The sequence below is a fragment of the Canis lupus genome, chromosome 1, assembly GCF_003254725.2.
Source record: "Canis lupus dingo isolate Sandy chromosome 1, ASM325472v2, whole genome shotgun sequence".
NCBI lineage: Eukaryota > Metazoa > Chordata > Mammalia > Carnivora > Canidae > Canis > Canis lupus.
Genome location: NC_064243.1, coordinates 103,453,393 through 103,470,833, shown reverse-complemented (window position 1 = coordinate 103,470,833; position 17,441 = coordinate 103,453,393). Strand labels below are relative to the sequence as shown.

At 47.7% G+C, this 17,441-nt stretch overlaps 1 protein-coding gene and 1 long non-coding RNA gene across 2 annotated transcripts in view; one reads left to right on the top strand and one right to left on the bottom strand.

Annotated features, from left to right (window-relative positions):
* CACNG7 (calcium voltage-gated channel auxiliary subunit gamma 7) overlaps positions 1-6,852 on the top strand; it is a 21,252-nt gene extending 14,400 nt beyond the window's left edge. The window contains exons 5-6 of the mRNA XM_035712745.2: positions 4,522-4,667; positions 4,963-6,852. Coding sequence (XP_035568638.1) covers positions 4,522-4,667; positions 4,963-5,220 — 404 coding nt within the window. The 3' untranslated portion in view covers positions 5,221-6,852. The remainder of the gene's footprint in view (positions 1-4,521; positions 4,668-4,962) is intronic.
* Positions 6,596-17,441, bottom strand: LOC125754787 (uncharacterized). The gene is made up of 3 exons (XR_007409608.1): positions 16,755-17,441; positions 15,257-15,357; positions 6,596-6,700 (listed from the first exon to the last, which is right to left on the bottom strand). It is a non-coding gene; the product is annotated as an uncharacterized LOC125754787 (long non-coding RNA).

The following is a 17,441-nucleotide window of genomic DNA, read 5'->3' as shown; positions in this document are numbered from 1 at the left end:
GTTATACATACTGTCTCTGGGATGTTTCAAGACACAAACTGGGGAATTATGTGCTTGTAAAACAGGAGTTTTTGCTGATGTCCTGTGTCTTCTTCATCATACCCAATTCTGATCCATTTCTTGCTCTTTTCAGAACCAGAATCCAGCTCCCTAAATATCAGTATATTTGCAAATTTGCTCAACCCCACACTGAGTAAGAACTACCTCCAAACACTCCCCCCCCCAAAAAAAATTTACTAAGTAAAGTTCAAGATTTCTTTGCAGATCTTTTGTCTTTAGGGTAAAATATATAATCAAAATACTGTATTTGTAAGTTACTTGGAATTCTACTTTTACCCCCTCCTGTGGTTGTATTATTCATCTGATATAAAGTTACTTCATTAATTTTTGTTGGTATTCAATTTTAGTTTTTCCCCCATCCTTGTTGATTTTAGCTTTTGAATATATAAAATATTGTCTAAATCATGCAAAAGTATATGTATTCAGAGGAGTGCCGGTTCCTTCCTGTCCTCACTTACCTCCTGTAGGTGATCAGCCTCATTTGTGGTTTTCCTTACTATGTCTCTTTTTGCAAAAATAAGCAGATGCACATATGTATTTTATTTATTTATTTATTTTTGGTTAAAAGCTAACATCCTGCATACTCTTCTATGCATTTTTTTTTTAAGATTTTATTTATTTATTCATGAGAGACACACAGAGAGAGGCAGAGACACAGGCAGAGGGAGAAGCAGGCAGAGGGAGAAGCAGGCTCCATGCAGGGAGCCCGATGCGGGATTCGATCCTCGGTCTCCAGGATCACGCCCTGGGCTGAAGGCAGGCGCCAAACCGCTGAGCCACCCGGGATCCCCTATGCATTTTTTTTTTTTTTTTAAACTTAGTGATATAGTCTGGAACTATCATTGAACTCCACACCAGTTCACAGAGAACATCCTCATTCTTATTTCACAGTGGCACAGGACTCTGTTCCGTGATGTTTTACAGTTTATCCCACTAATCCTCTATGTAAGTTCATGTAGGTCATTTCCAATATTTTGCAGTTACCGGTAATGCGGTGAATTAACACGCGCCTGTGTCTTTTGTGTGGTTGGACAGACAGCTTCAGGGTTTTAAATTCTAATGAATGAGATTGTGTAGCTAAAGGACAGATACATGTGTGGTTTTGTTAGATTCAGCCAGATTCCCCTCCACAGGGGCTGGGCCATTTTTATCCTCATCAGCAACGCATAGGAGCTGCTGTTTCCCCAGCCTCACCAAAAGAATATGATGTGAAGCTTTTTAACTTGATGACCCGATCAATGAGAAATCATATCTCTTCACAATTTCCATCAGCAGTTTTCTTCTTTTTTTAAGAGTTATTTATTTAGGGCAGCCCCAGTGGCGCAGCGGTTTGGCGCCGCCTGCAGCCCAGGGCGCGATCCTGGAGACCCTGGATCGAGTCCCACGTCGGGCTCCCTGCATGGAGCCTGCTTCTCCCTCCGCCTGTGTCTCTGCCCCCCTCTCTCTCTAGGTCTATCACAAATAAATAAATAAATCTCTTTTTAAAAAAGATTTTATTTATTCATAGAGATGCAGAGAGAGAGAGAGAGAGAGAGGCAGAGACACAGGCGGAGGGAGAAGCAGGCTCCATGCACCGGGAGCCCGACGTGGGACTCGATCCAGGGTCTCCAGGATCGCGCCCTGGGCTGCAGGCGGCGCCAAACCGCTGCGCCACCCAGGGATCCCCCAGTTTTCTTATTCTAAAGATTTATTTATTTGTTTAAGAGAGAGAGAGAGACTTGGGGGAGGGGAGCATGAAGAAAAAGGGGCAGAGGGAGAGGGAGAGAAAGAAAATCCTCAAGTAGACTTTCTGCTGAATGCGGAGACTGAGGCAAGGCTTGATCCCGGGACCCTGAGCCAAAATTAAGAGTTGACCCCTTCACTAACTGCGCCACCCAGACTCCCTCACATTTTTCTTTTTGAACAAGGAGCTCAGGGGCACCTGGGTGGCTCGGGTGGCTCAGTGGTTGAGTGTCTGCCTTAGGCTCAGGTCGTGACCCCAGGGTTCTGGGATCGAGTCCCACATCACGGTCCCCACAGGAAGCCTGCTTCTCTTTCTTCGTATGCCTCTGCCTCTCTCTCTGTGTCTCTGATGAATAAATAAATAAATCTTTAAAAAAATAATAAGATAAACAAGGAGTCCTTTCTAAAGGAGAGACAAAGGAGGAGAGATATAAATGAAGTTAGAGACATGGAGAAATCTGGAGGAAAAGCATTGTAGTTGGAGGGAACAGCAGGAGCAAAGGCCCTGGGGGCAGAAATAAGCTTGAGGTGCTCAGGGAAGGTGAGGAAGGGTGATCTAAGTAGAGAGAGTAAGGAGAAACTGACCAGGGATGAGTCTGGTGGGGCTCAGACTGCATAGGCATTGCAGTCCAGAGGTAGGCAAAGTTTTTCTATAAAAGGCCAGATAAATAACATTTTCAGCTTTACCAGCTATACAGTTTCTGCCACAACTCTCGAACCTTGCTACTGCAGGTGTCGGCTACACAGTAGCAAAGGGGTGTGGCTAGATGCCCATAACATTTTATTTATAGACCCTGACATCAGGAATCCATGTGCTTTTTAAACTGAGATATTATAAATTACAAAACATAAAGTTCATATAATTCAGTGGTTTTAGTATATTTGCAAGGCTGTGCAGTCAACCCCATTACCTGATTCTGCAACATTTTCATCACCCCCGAAAGAAACCTCATACCCTTTAACGACAGCCAGTGGGAATCTCCCTTCCACCCCACTCCTTGGCAACCACTAATCTACTTTTCTCTCTCTATGGATTTGCCTATTTTCGACATGGCATATAAATGGAATCGTACAGTATGTATCTGCCTTCTTTCTGTTAGCTTATTTTCCAAGTTCATCCATGTGGCAGTATAAATCAGTATTTCATTCCTTTTTTTGGCTGAATAATATTCCTTTATACGGCTATACCACATTTTGTTTATCCATTTAGTTGATAGACACTTGGGTTGTTTCCACTTTTCGGCTATTATGAAAAATGCTGCTACAAACATTCATGCAAAGTTTTTGTGTGAACATATGTTTCCTATTCTCTTGGGTAGAGATACCTAGCAGTGGAATCGCTGGGTCATGTGGTAATTCTATCTTTAACACTTGGAGGAGCTGCCAAATGAAATTCATATACTTTTTACATGCCACAAAATATCATTCTTCTTTTAATTTTTTTCAACAATTTAATTGTGTAAACGCCTTTCTTAGCTAGTAGGCCATTACAAACACAGGAGGTGGGCTGGATGGAGCCCATGGGCCATAGTTTGCTGACCCCTGTGGTAGGCAGTGGAAGGAATTTAGATTTATTCTGGGTGTGATGGGCACACATATGTGTATTTCTAGGATTCTGGGGGAAGATGCTGATAAGGATGACTTAGATTGATGTAGGGTAGGGGACCTCATAACCTCCTTAAGCCACACTTGACATGGCTGCTGTTTAAAAGAAGTTCACCTTGAGGAAGTGATATTTGCCTCTTAAAGTTTCTCAAACCAGACGTCTCCTATCCCCCTTCTCCAATGGCTCTGCTCCCTCAACTGTCAGTTTATAAAAATGGTACCTATGTGGAAGGATCATTGGGGGGTTTGAATAAGTTGATGCATATACAACCCTGAGAACAGTGCCTGGCACAGGACTAGACCTGTATAAGCAGTTGCTATTATTATTTTTAATATTATTATTGATGTTGTTGCTGTTATTATTAGTCTCAACTCAGGCCTCATCCTTTTCCCCCTGGAGGATCACAACTAGTCTCTCACTCCAATCTCTTTCCAGAATCCACCATTCCCCAAGTGTTCTTCTAACACTCCAATCTGACCCTGTCCTTCCTCTGCTCCAGACCTTCAATGGCTCCTTAGTGCCCTTGGCATTTGAGGCCCATCATGGCTGTGTCTCTGCCCCTTTCTCTGGGCACCTGTTTTGTGGCTGTGGCCCATATTTTGGCTATATAGATGGATCAGTTCAGTGCTCCCTGTCCAACCCTTTGGCCATGCTGTTCTCTCTGCCTGTGGTGGTATAACTGTGTACTCTTCTCCTCAGGTCTCATCCTATAGGACCCGGGTGAAGGCCATTCTTCCAGGGAGCTTTCCTTGACTTCCCCTGCCCCTCCCCCTGTCCCTGTCCCTGCCTCTCCCCTAGGTGGGTTGGTCCCTTTTCTGGAACTGAGCTACTACTTTCCTTACTGCACATATCACCATGTATGTGACTAATGACCAATGTCCATATTTACCTTCCCCAATTACACTCTGAACTCCCCAACTGGAGATTAGGGAAGGGGGGCAAACAGGAAGTGGATTCATCTCTGGGGTCTCTACACCCAGCCAAGGCCCAGCATGCAAGGGGCTTCAAAAAATGGAATTTAGTTCAGGACTTAGCAGAGAGGAGAGGGCAGGGGATGGCTGTGAAATGGGGGAGACTGGGACTGGCAAGAGGGACCCAGTGCTAACGGATCAAGGGCACCCTCTGCTCTCCAGGCCTCTCCTTGGTGGTGGGCTTGGTTCTCTACATTTCCAGCATCAATGATGAGGTCATGAACAGGCCCAGCAGTTCTGAGCAGTATTTCCACTATCGCTACGGGTGGTCTTTTGCCTTCGCTGCTTCATCCTTCCTACTCAAAGAGGTGATGTCTGTGGGGCCCAGACATGAATGGGGAGGGGTCTCATTCCTGGATCCAGGAGTTAGAGGAAATTGGGGGGTGTATACTCTGGGTTTTAGAGATAGGTGGTAGTCGAGGGCCTCACCTCTGGGTCCTGGAGGAGCGGTCTGGGAGTTCCCAACTTCTGGGTCCTGGGTGTGGGGAGGAGCTGATAGCCTGGACTCCCGGGTCTGAGAGAGGAGGGGCTGGGGGTCTGGAGCCTTGGGCGTCCTTGGGAGCTCGAGCCAGCCTCTGGGACTCTGATCCTGCGTTGCCACAGGGGGCTGGCGTCATGTCGGTGTACTTGTTCACCAAGCGCTACGCAGAGGAGGAGATGTACCGCCCGCACCCGGCCTTCTACCGCCCGCGTCTCAGCGACTGCTCCGACTACTCGGGCCAGTTTCTGCAGCCCGAGGCGTGGCGCCGGGGCCGCAGCCCCTCCGACATCTCCAGCGACGTCTCCATCCAGATGACGCAGAACTACCCTCCCGCCATCAAGTACCCGGACCACCTGCACATCTCCACCTCGCCCTGCTGAGGCCAGCCCCTCCTCGGAGCGCCTCCACCTCCTCCTCCTCCTCCTCTCCTCCTCCTCTCCTCCTCCTCCTCCTCCTCCTCCTCCTCCTCCTCAGGGGCATCCGGGCCCCCAGCCGGGCTCCCTCCCTCGGGGCTTCTCCATCCCGACTGGAGGATGCCTCGCAAGCTTTAGCCCCGCCCCGCTGGCCCCGCCCCTCGCCCTGGCCCCTCCTACTTTCCAAGGGCTCCTCCCCCCTCCGGGCCTTTCGACCTCCGCGGTCCGGTCCCTCGCAGACAGCCCCTCCCCCTCCCCCCCGGCTCCGCCCCTCCCCTGCGGATCCGGGGCGGCGGACCTCCCCACGGTGCGCACCCCGCGCCCGGGGGCCCCACGCTGCGCCCCACGGCCTCCCCTCTCGCCGCCGGAGCTCCGGGCTGGAGAGTAGGTTCGGCAGCCGCCTGGAATGCCAACCGTTCTCTTCTCCCCTCGGCCCCGACTTCTCTCCTTCCCCGCCCAGTCTCCTCTCCGGAGCTTGGGGGCCCTCGGGTGCAGCGTCCGCAGCTGCAGAGTGGGGTGAGGGGCTGGAGGCCCGGGCATGGTTTAACCTGGTGTCCCCACCACACACACACACACACACACACACACACACACACACACAGAGTTCTCTGCTTCTCCGGGAGGCCCCATTCTTCCTCGCCGGCTGGGCTCTTGGCCTTCTGAAGGTCACCTGCCTTTGAGGGGGCGCCGTCGGAAGGATGTCCTTCCTCTCTCAGCTGCCCTGGGCTTCTCTTTTTCCTCTTCCTCCTTTCTACCCGCTCATCCAAAGCCCCTAGGTGCATCTAGCCCCGCACACCCGCGACAGGGATGGAGACCCTAGGGTGGAGGAAAGTCCTCCGTGCCATTTCCACACCTGTGCCGGCCTCTTCCCCCTCGAGGCCCCGTCGGGGGAGGGAGAGGTAGTAGCGGGGGTCGAAACCCCCCAAACCTCGAAGTCTTCCATTTTCTGGCACTCCCCCTCATTGAGGTCCCTCTTCCCATCTCAGACCCCCAACTCTGGCCTCTTTCAAAGGTCCGTCCGCCCCCTGGGACAGATTTGGGGGGAAGATCACCGGAAACTCGCCCTCCCCCTGATTAGGGCAGAGGGGGTGAGGTAGCACAGTGCTGTACACGGAACCGGAAAGGCCCCCGGGGTGGGGGGAGGGGGGCAGGGCAGGGACGGGGGCTTTTAGTTTGCATCTTAGGTGGGAGGGGGGAGGGGGGACCGCAGCAGTTAACTTGTCCTTACGCAGCGATTTTTAACGAGGCTGGGGGGAGGGGGGCTTGAGGGTGGGGAAGGGATGGGGTGGGGTGGGGGGCCCTGGCTCTGTTATTTGCCGTGTATCATATGTAAATACCGACAGAAACTTCAATAAACTTTATTTCAAACACGTCTCCGCCTGCCCAGGGAGAGGGGATTGGATACGGTCCGTCCAGGTCTCTGCCCCTGGGGTGGGGGCCTTGAGTCCTGCAGAATAAGGTCAGATTGGTCTTTGTTAAGTTGCTTAATCATCATAATTATTAACAGCAGCACTTTATAATTCAGTCCGTGTAAAGCATGTAGGACAGCAAATGACACCCGTCAGGATCAATAAAAATTAACTGTTGGTGTTACCATGACCACTTAGAGTACTCTTACTATTGCTTGCCTTCCTTCTACATTTATTGCCTCATTTGATTTTCTCCCCAAGCTTACTTGTTGAATTTACTGAAGTCATTTTGCAGATAGGGCCATGGAAGCGAAATGACTCACCCAGGGTCACATAGGTAGAAACTGGCAGAGGCAGAGCTGAAAGTAGGTTTCTCTGGTGCCAAAACTTGAGCTTTCTTCCCCCCTTCCGCCCCTTTGCACTGGAGAGCAGTGGTTCTCCTAATGTTTGAATCCATCCCTCTGTTGAGAAATCACTGCTCCATTTATTGCACACCTACTATGAGCTGCACACTTTCATCCCAAACGTGATCTCAGGAGATGTTCCCAGCAGCCTGGTATCAGAAGCTCCCAAGCGGGCCCTAAGATCTGAGATCTCACCTACTCCACTGAGGGGTTGAAAACAGCCTGAGTGTTTAATAAGCTTCTTGAAGTGTCTGGAAAAGGAAACAATGCTAGCCCTTTGGCTCTTTGCCTTTTTGGGATTTAGGCTCTTGGGGGGCAATCAGAACGGCTCCCACAATCATGACCACATTCACCAAGCTATTATTAGGTGTCAGACACTGTGCTAAGCGCTTTCCATGTTGTTAGTTCATTGGATTCTCCCAAACCTGTGAGCTAGGCATTGCAAACAGTCCCGTCTTGTAGATGAAGAAACTGGCACTCTCAGGGAGATAAGATCCCCCAGCTGGTGAGATGCAAAGGAGAATTTCCACCCAGGCCTGTCCAATTCCAGAACCTCCTCTCTCAGCCACCATATTTCAGCCACCATGACTTTGATGCAAACTCATCCTGTGACCTTGAGAAGTCTTTTAATCTCTGGGGTTTTAGTTTCTTTTTCTATAAAAAGGAGGGAGGATGGGCTAGAAGGACTCCAAATCCCTCTGGAACCAGAAGAGTGGTGGAGGCAGGTTAGCAGGAAAGAATAAGATTCAGCAGGAACTGACTCCCTGAGGGAAATATTCTGAGTCATTTCCAATGGTTTCAGGAATTTCTGGAGGTCATGCTTGAGATCTGGGATGGCAAAGATGTTTCAGCTTCTTTGTCAAGACGAATCGATTCCTAGTGGCTGCCTGGAGCATGATATTGAGAAGGATTTTGAATATCTATCTGCTCAGTGGAAGAGGATGTCCCCATTGTTTGGGTTGATTGGTGCTGTCTGCCAGCCTGATTAATTGGTGCTGTCTGTCTTGCCTGCAGAAATGGCACTTTTGGTACAAGTGCTGGACATCTGCTTATTTCTCCAGAATTTAGCAATCTAATGTCCTAAAGTCTATGTTCTTTTAAAAAAGAATCAACCTAGGTTTTTTGTTTTTTTGGGGTGTTGTTGTTGTTGTTACTGTTTGGTTGTGTTTTGCTTTTTTACATTTTGAAAATGGAATGGGAATATGCCAGAGTGGCTCAGTCATTTAAGTGTCTGCCTTTACCTCAGGTCATGATCCCGGGGTCCTGGGATCACCCCACATCAGGCTCTCTGCTCAGCGGGGAGTATGCTTCTCCCTTTCCCTCTCCCTCTGCCTCTGTGCTCTCACTCTCTCTCTCAAATAAATAAAGTCTTAAAAAACAAAAATGGAATGAGATCTTAAAAATTTGTTTATCTTTAAAAAAAAAATGCTGTGAAGGGCAGCCCCGGTGGCTCAGCGGCTTAGTGCCGTCTTCAGCCCAGGGCATGATCCTGGAGACCGGGGATCGAGTCCCGCGTCAGGCTCCCTGCATGGAGCCTGCTTCCCTCTGCTTGTGTCTCTGCCTCTCTCTCTCTCTCTCTCTCTGTGTGTGTCTCTCATGAATAAATAAACAAAATCTTAAAAAAAAATGCTGTGAAGAGTCAGTCCTACTTCTGACCTCTTGACATCCAGAAGTCCCCATCACCCTCACATATTATCATCTTACCATACACAATTTCAAGAATCTATTTGCATATTGAAGTATATACATGTGTGTTTAAATCCACACACAGGTGAGTATGTAGCACATATACGTTTATTTGACACAGCACTTATCATTGTATACACACAGTTCTGCACCTCCCAATTTCACATGGCAATGTATTATGGAGAGTATTTAGTATCAGTTATATAATTCTACCTTATTGTTTTTCAAGGATGCTTAATAATGACAGTTTGCATAAATTAATTGCATAATTTATTGACTGTTTCCTATGTGTCAGCCACTTTTCATTCAATAACCCAAGGAAGTTGGTGCTTTTCTTTTCATCCCTATTTTATAAATGAGATCCTAGAGGCACAGAGAGGTGAATTAATCATTTCCTGGTCACACAGCTAGTAAGTGTGGTCAAGCTAAGATTTGAATCCTGGGCGTCTTCCGAACCTACCATGCTTAACCACCAAGCTAAATACCTCCAAGTATGCTGAAGCCACATAGTTCCATCTATTTACGTATCATCAGTTTTTGTTTAAGAAGCCTCCAGGTTGAACTGAAGACCTTGAGATGGAGAGTTGCATGCTCTACCGATTGAGCCAGCAAGGTGCCCCATCTATCATCATTCTATACCATGTTACTCAGTTAGTTAATTTATAGAATAATACTACACACGTTAGTGGTCTCAAAGTGTGGCCTAGGGACCCTGGGGCATGCCTGAGACCTGTTTAAGGGGTTCATGAGGCCTAAACCACTTTTACAAGAATACTAAGATATCATTTACCTTTTTCACTTGTAGTCTCTCATGAACTGAATGTATAGGGTCCAGAGTCTTTTTGGGGCTTCACAACAGGGGGTACCACAATAGATTGAATGTAGAAGCAGATATGAGAAACCTACTTTCTTCTAGTAGCCCAAACATTGAATAGATTCTCAAAACTATAAGTCAGCACCACTCTATTTTTGCATGTGTTTGGGAAAATACAATTATTTTTCACTAAATAAGTTGTCTATGTAAACATGCAATGAGTTTGTTATTATTTTACCGAAATTAATACAGATTTTTAAGTCTCCTTTATTTGAATTTTGAATATGTTACATATCAATAGATGTAACACACATAAACAAACACCATTGGGATCCCTTGCAAATTTTTAAGCATATAGAGGGGTCCTGAGACCAGACATGTCCTTTTGTTTTTGTTTTGTTTTTTTGAGACCAGACATGTTAAGCATTGCTGCTGTTTGTCACGGAGGCAGCAGCACATCAGATAGAGACTCAACTCATTTTTTCATTAGCTGTGTGTATGCCTTGAATGGAGCAATAAACCCATTTTTTTACAAATTTAATACCTGGGGATCCCTGGGTGGCTCAGCGGTTTGGTGCCTGCCTTTGGCCTGGGGCGCGATACTGGAGTTCCGGGATAGAGTCCTGCATCGGGCTCCCGGCATGGAACCTGCTTCTTTCTCTGCCTGTGTCTCTGCCTCTCTCTCTCTGTGTCTATCATGAATAAATAAGTAAAATCTTAAAACAAAACAAAACAAAACAAATTTAATACCTAACCTTAAATTTCAAAATAAGCAGCAGAGAAGGATGGAAAGAAAAAAAATGCCTTTCATCTTCTCAAGGATCCCAACCCCAGCCTCATTTTCCAGAGTGATTGTTCTCAGTTTCTTCTAGATCAGTGGTTCTTCATGGGGGTGATTATGCCCCCAGGGGGGCGAGGGAGGAACATCAGGCAATGTCTCTCTGTGGGGGACACTTTTGGGCATCACAGTTGGGGAGGGGGTGCTGTTGGCCTCTGGTGGGTAGAGGACAGGGATGCTGCTCTGTCCTCCTCTGAGGCACAGGATGACGCCCACCACAAATAGTGATCTGGTCCAAGATGTAACTAACTGGTGCTCAGGTTGAGGAAATCTGCCTTAGACAATATCTATGCAATCACACACTCTCTCTGGCTTTTTGTTTTGTTTTGTTTTGTTTTTTATTGACATGGATGAGATTTTGTTAAATCTGTCAATAGGCAGTGACTCTTAACTGGTAGGGGATTACAAGCCCCTTTAAGAACCAGATAAGGGACACCTGGGTGGCTCAGTGGTTTGGTGCCTGCCTTCAACCCAGTGTGTGATCCTGGAGACCCGGAATCGAGGCCCACATTGGGCTCCCTGCATGGAGCCTGCTTCTCTCTCTCTGCCTCTCTCTCTGCCTGTGTCTCTGCCTCTCTCTCTGTATCTCTCATTAATTAAAAATAAATAAAATCTTTAAAAAGGAAAAAAGAACCAGATAAAAGCTATGGGCCTCCAGAAAAGAGTACCCACATTCACTAAATGTCAAAGGCAATTTTCAGAGCTTCACAGACACCCTCCGAAAACCCTGCCAGAATTCCTGGAATGTATGATTTTGTTTGTTTTTGTTTTTTAAAGATTTTATTTATTTATTCATGAGACACACACACACACACAGAGAGAGAGAGAGAGAGAGAGAGAGGCAGAGACACAGGCAGAGGGAGAAGCAGGTTCCATGCAGGGAGCCCGATGTGGGACTCGATCCCAGGTCTCCAGGATCAAGCCCCAGGCTGAAGGCAGCCCTAAGCCGCTGAGCCACCTAGGCTGCCCCAGATGTATGATTCTGAATCATAGTCCCAGGACATCCCATCTTGAGTGAGATCACTACCCATACCCCATCCCCATCCCCATCCCCTTTACAGACAACAGGACAAGGTGCCCAGAGCACAGGGGTTTTTTGGTTCTGGAACCCTTAGCGAGGCAAGGAAAAACAAGGATTGGAACTCAGACCACCTGATTTCTCAGCACTGGAATATTTCCACTTCACCCTGAATGAGGACATTTTAGAAACGCTGATCTTCTCTTCCTGGTACAGCGGGAAAACACGCCACCACCACTCTGTTCCTCTTGAGAAAACACAAAGGCCCCAGCTGTTGTTGATGAGATACACTCAAGCACCTGGGAGAACGCACACTCAGGATATGAGGCGGGAGAGGATGGACAGGGATGGGAGGTTGTCATTGGCTGCTAAAGGACTCTAGAATATGTATCCACTTGCTCCCTGAATCTTTCAATGTTTTCTCCATCCATCTCCATCCATCCATTCAGCACCTGCAGACCGAGGCTTCTTATCTACCAAAACTGGGCACTAGAGGATATGGAAGTGAACTAGCCCTGTGCCTGTCTCAAACAGCCCCCACTCTGCTGGAGGAGACAGACTGACATGCAATCGCTATGCAGGCTATTTACCCTGCTCTGACAGGGGCATGACAATTACAGCTCTAGCCCCTGATGCAGCCTTGGGAGGTCAGGGAAGGCTTCCCAGAGGAAGGAGCATTCTAGTTGAGTCTTTATGTGAAAGATAGAAGAAGATCCCAAGAGACAGAAGAGGTGGAAGGTGATTCCAGGTGAGGGAGCCACACCCAGGAGCCTCAGAAGTGCAAAGGAGCTGAGCAGAGTGGGGAAAACCACTCCAGTCTGCAGGAGGCAGCAGTGGGGATGGCATAGGACAAGACTGGTACTATTGGCAAAGAACAGGGGTGAAGAGCTTATATTTTCCCCTGAAGGCAATAGGGAGCCATAGGAGAATTTTGAGGACAGGGAAAGGTCAGTTCTGAATGTTAGAGTGTCTTTAGAGGCTGAGAGAAAATCAGGCTGGAGGGAGACCAGTGACATTGTCTGGTGGCATAGTCCCGGCAAGAGGAGGACAGAAGGAAGGGGATGGATATGAAAGGGATCCAAGAGGGAGAAGAGAGGAACCCGCACATAAGAACGCTAGTGGTGGGAGTGAGAGAGGGGGCGACACGGAGAGGGGGCATTAATGCAACACTGGCTGAGCAGCACCTGTGTGACCTTCACAGTGCAATGTGATGTACAGAGTCTATCAGTTATCTGCTGCTGTGTAACAAAGTACCACAGATGCCATGGCTTAAAGCAGCATGTACTTATTATCTCACATTTTCCATGACTCAGGAACCTAATAAAGTGCCCTGGGATCCAGGGTTTCCCAAGGCTGCAGTCAAGATGCTGGCTGGCCGCATTCTCATCTGGAAGTTTGATTAGGGAGAGATCCACTGTCAGGAGACAGAGATTATTTCCCTATGATTGCACAACTGACATTCCCATGTTCTTGCTAGCAGATGCCATCCTCCGGTCTTCACCACATGGCCTTCTCTGTAACAGGGCAGTTTGCTTCTGTGGGACAGCAGGAGAATCACTTGCTCTGAATCTCTGCCACTTCTTGATGCTTTTCAAAGATATTGTCTGATTAGGTTAGGCTCATCCAGGATAACCTTCCTTTTGATTAGCTACAAGTCAGTTGATTAGGGATCTTAGTTACTTATGCAAAATCTCTTCATCTTGCCATATAATATAATCTACTCAGGGGGATGACACCTTACCCTATTCACAAGTTTGCCCATACTCAAGAGGAGGGGATTCAACGGGTGTGTACAAGGTGGGGGGAAGATTTGGGGAGTCATTTTAGAGTTCTGCTAACCACATGGGACCAGGAGAAGCAAGGGTGGAGGGCCTCCTCAAGCATAGGAGCTTAGCAGACTTATCTGAGTCTGCAGCCTCTAGATCTCTAGGTCAACTCCATGGGAGACTTTGGATAATGTGACATGAATTCATGAGCAAATCTAGGAATGAGATCTGAAAAGGGGTCATCACCTATACCTTCTGTGACATCCCTTCTGAAGGTACTTCTATGAACTGAAGGGTTGATCAGTGGGTCTAACATTTCTGTCTTACAACACAAAGTCCAGAGGTGCTATCTCATTTCGCAAAAGGATAAATATAGGATCCAGAAATTCCACTCCTAGGTATATCCCCAAGAGATGTGAAAACATATGTCCGAGGTGCCTGGCTGACTCAGTTGGTGGAACGAACATGTGACATCTTGATCCCAAGGTTGTGAGTTTGAGCCCCACGCTGGGTATAGAGATTGCTTAACAATGTATAACCTTTAGGGGCACCTGGGTGGCTCAGTCAGTTAAGCACCTGCCTTCAGTTCAAGTCATGATCTTGGGGTCTTGGGATCAAGCCCCATGTCAGTCTTCCTGCTCAGTGGGGAATCTGCTTCTTCCTCTCCCTCTGCATGCCCCCACCCAGTTCATGTTCTTTCTCTCTCTCAAATAAATAAATAGGATCTTTTTAAAAAATACAAATAAATCCTTTAAAAAAATAAAATATTAAGAAAACCCAAACATATGCCCATGTAAAAACTTAAACACAGATGTTCATGGCAGCATTATGTACAATAGCCCAAATGGGGAAAAGATCCAAATATACAACAGATAAGTAAAATGTAATATTTTCATACAATGGGATGATATTCGTCAATAAAAGGAAATGAAGTACTGATACATATTATTACATGGATGAACCTTGAAGATTTTATGCTTAGTAAAAGAAGCTAGATACAAATAAACTATGATTCCATTTGTATGAAATGTCCAGAATAGTCAAATCTATAGATTTGTGACTGGCCTAGGGCTTAGTTCAGTGGTGGGGGATGATGGCCAGCTAAGGGGTGTGTGGTATCCCCTTCAGGCTAACAAGAATGCTCTGAAATGGATCTAAACTCGATGGGTCCCCCATTCTGTGATTATAGCTAAAAGCCACTGAGTGGTACACTTTACATGGGTGAATTGTATGGTATGTGGATCCTATTGCAATAAAGCTACTAAAAAGAAACCAGATATATGCCCTCTGAAACAGGCAATCATGATGTAAAGTCTATCACTTACTGCCACAAAATTAACTGATAGAAGAACTAAAAATATTTATATGGGGAGACAGGGAGGGAAAAGTGAGGTCTACATGAGCTAAATCCTTATCTCGCTGAGAAAAAGAATCTATAATGTGTAATGCTGACACATCCAGAAAATAATTATTATTTAGGGATGGAAAGGCAAGTAAGAGAATAAACAGCTAAACACAAACGTTAAGAGGCTTTTCCAAAAAGGAAAAAGATTTGAGGGGTGCCTGGATGGATCAGTTGATTAAGCATCTGTCTTTGGCTTAGATCATGATCCCAGGGTCCTAGGATCCAGTCCCTACTCAGCAGGGAGCCTGCTTCTCCCTCTCCCTCTGCCCCCCACTTGTGCTTGCTCTGTCCAGTGCTCTCTATCAAATAAATAAATAAAATCTTTAAAAAAGAAAAGGAACAGGATTTGAGATAGGACAGACTGAATTCTTATTATAACCCCCTCCTACTATCATCTGGCGGGTAGAGTCCAATGATGCTGCTGGACACCCCAAAGTGCGCGCCAGATGACCCCCACCACAGAGAATTACCCAGAGAGTGTCACTAGTTCCCAAGTGTAGAAACCCTGGCTTGTTTTATTATCTTCAGAGTTTTGTTTTCACCCTTTGAAAGTTTCCGGTTTTGTTGTTTATTTTTAGCAGAGGAAACAGCACAGGCTCTGAGATCCGAAGCCTGGGCTCTGCTTGCCAATGTAATCACCTCCTACCTTGGTGATGTGCTTACCTCTCTCTGCCTCAGTCTACACACAAATGACTTGGAGTCTGTACTGTTCAGCGCTCAATGTATATCGGTTACCGCGCCTGTTCGCAGCTGTGTCCCTCTCCCTGGCAAAAGAGCAGAGGCGGAACAAATAGTTCTCAAGTGAATGAATTCCAGGCCCCTTCCCTTGTGGCTGGTGCTTCTTTGCTTCCAAACAAGGGGTGTCAGAATGCTTCTCTAAACGTCCCCCCCGCCCCCTGCTGGGGGCCATGGTGAGAATTAAGTAAACTGATCTCTAGAAACTCCAGTGGAAATGTGAGATGCTGGCCCCAGAAGGAAGTGGCCCCTCCAGAAGGAGGGGATTGGGTGCGTGGGGAAAATAGGTCTTCTCTGTCTCTGCCAGTCCCCCAAAGGAAGGAGCTGGCCCCAAAATGGCATGTTAAGTGGCTCTGAAGTTCCTTATTGCTGACCGTCCCATCAAGCCCCACCAAGAGGCTGCTTCATCTCCAATTCTGCCTTTTATTCCCTGAGCAATTTGAGCAAATCGCGATACTGCTCCAAACCTCAGTTTGCTCATCTGTAATATGGGAACTTCAGTGCCCACATTACAAGGATTCTGCAAGAATTTGACCAGTCGCTGAAACATGTAAACTACCTAGCCCAAGTCTATGGTCATGGCTAGCTTTTAGTTTCGGATGGCATTTGCAGGAGGACAGGGTCCTGAAATAACTGCCTGCCTAGAGCAGTGTTCTAGGCCTTTTCTCATCAGTGTTCTTGATTCATTGGAGGCAGTTTATTTCCTGTGATAAATGACTGACTCTAGAAAAGAGGAAAGGTTTTGCCCAAGGTCACACACTGGCTACAGGCATCTCTAAGATTTGAATCCAAGACCAAACTTCTGACTCTCATCTCAGATTTTCCACTTCAAGTTGTTCCACCCCCTGCCCATTGGCGAGTTCTGGAACTCCAACAGTCATTAGTCTTAAAACTTTCAGAGCTGTCCTGCCCAGCCCTAGACAGATTTCTTTAAAACTTATTGCTACCCAAGCCTCTCACCTCCGGTTTATGTGCCCCCCCCCCACCATCCCCATCTCGGGGTGGAATCTAACTCCTGGAGTGAGGGGGGAGAGGAAATGTTGGTGAAACTAAGAGCTTGTATCCTCCGAACTTGAATAGAAGAGAATTTCATTTTCAGGGGCTCTTTGCCCTTGGCAGTGGTGGAGGGGGTGGGGGGGAAGGCCCGGGGAGGTGGGGCTGTCCCTTGGATTTGGGGAAAGGGGACAGCTCCTGGGGTCCTTTTGGAAAGGCCCTCCCCTCATTTCCGGCGCTGCTGCCAGCCTTGGCTGGGCGCCTGGATCCTGTTGCTATGACGACAGGAAGAGGCGGTGGCGGCGGCAGGCGATGCTGTGGAGAGATGGAGGCTAGTGGGGGTGGGGTGGTGGCTTTGAAATGAGGATGGGGGCAGGGAGCAGGGGCACGGGCTGTGGTGGGGGAGAGGGTGCGGGTGTCCTAGATCTCTGACCTTCTTCGTCCATCGCAGCCTGGCCCCTCTTTCTTCTGATGCCTCCTCAGTGTGTCTCTGTGTCTCGTTCTCAGGGTCTCTCCCAGTCAGGCGCTCTCCACCTATCTCTCTCTCTGGGTCTCTGCCTCTCTCTCCTTCTGCACCTGCTTTTCCATGTCCAGCCACCTTCTACCCATCAGAGCCCTCTCCCCTAAATCCTCTTGTTATTTACTCTCGTCCATTCTCTCTCTCTCCATCTTTTTCTCTCTCTAGAGCATCCTTCTCTTTATTAAGACCTTGCCCCCACCCCCATTTCTATCTTCCTTTCTCTCCCCCCTCCCCAGTCTCTGTCTCTTCCCATCTGTCTCTCCTCCTCCTCTCTGGATGACTCTGTCCCTGTCTCTTCTTTCCTTCTGTTATCCCATTCTGACCCCCCATCCGCTCCCGTACCCCATCCCCCATCAGTCCCCCAGCCTCTGGGTTTCTCTCTTTGTGACTCTGTCTCTGTCCCCTTCCCTCTCTGGATATTTCTCTGTGTGTGTGTCTCTCTCCAACTTCCTTCTGCCACCAGCCGCTGCCTCCCCCAAATTTCTCCCTCCCCCATTTCTGTTTCACAGTCTCTGGGCTTCTCTTTTTCCACTTCTCCTTGTCTCTCCCTGTCTCTCTCCCTCCCTCTCTGGGTCTCTCTCTCTCTCTCTCTTTTTCCTC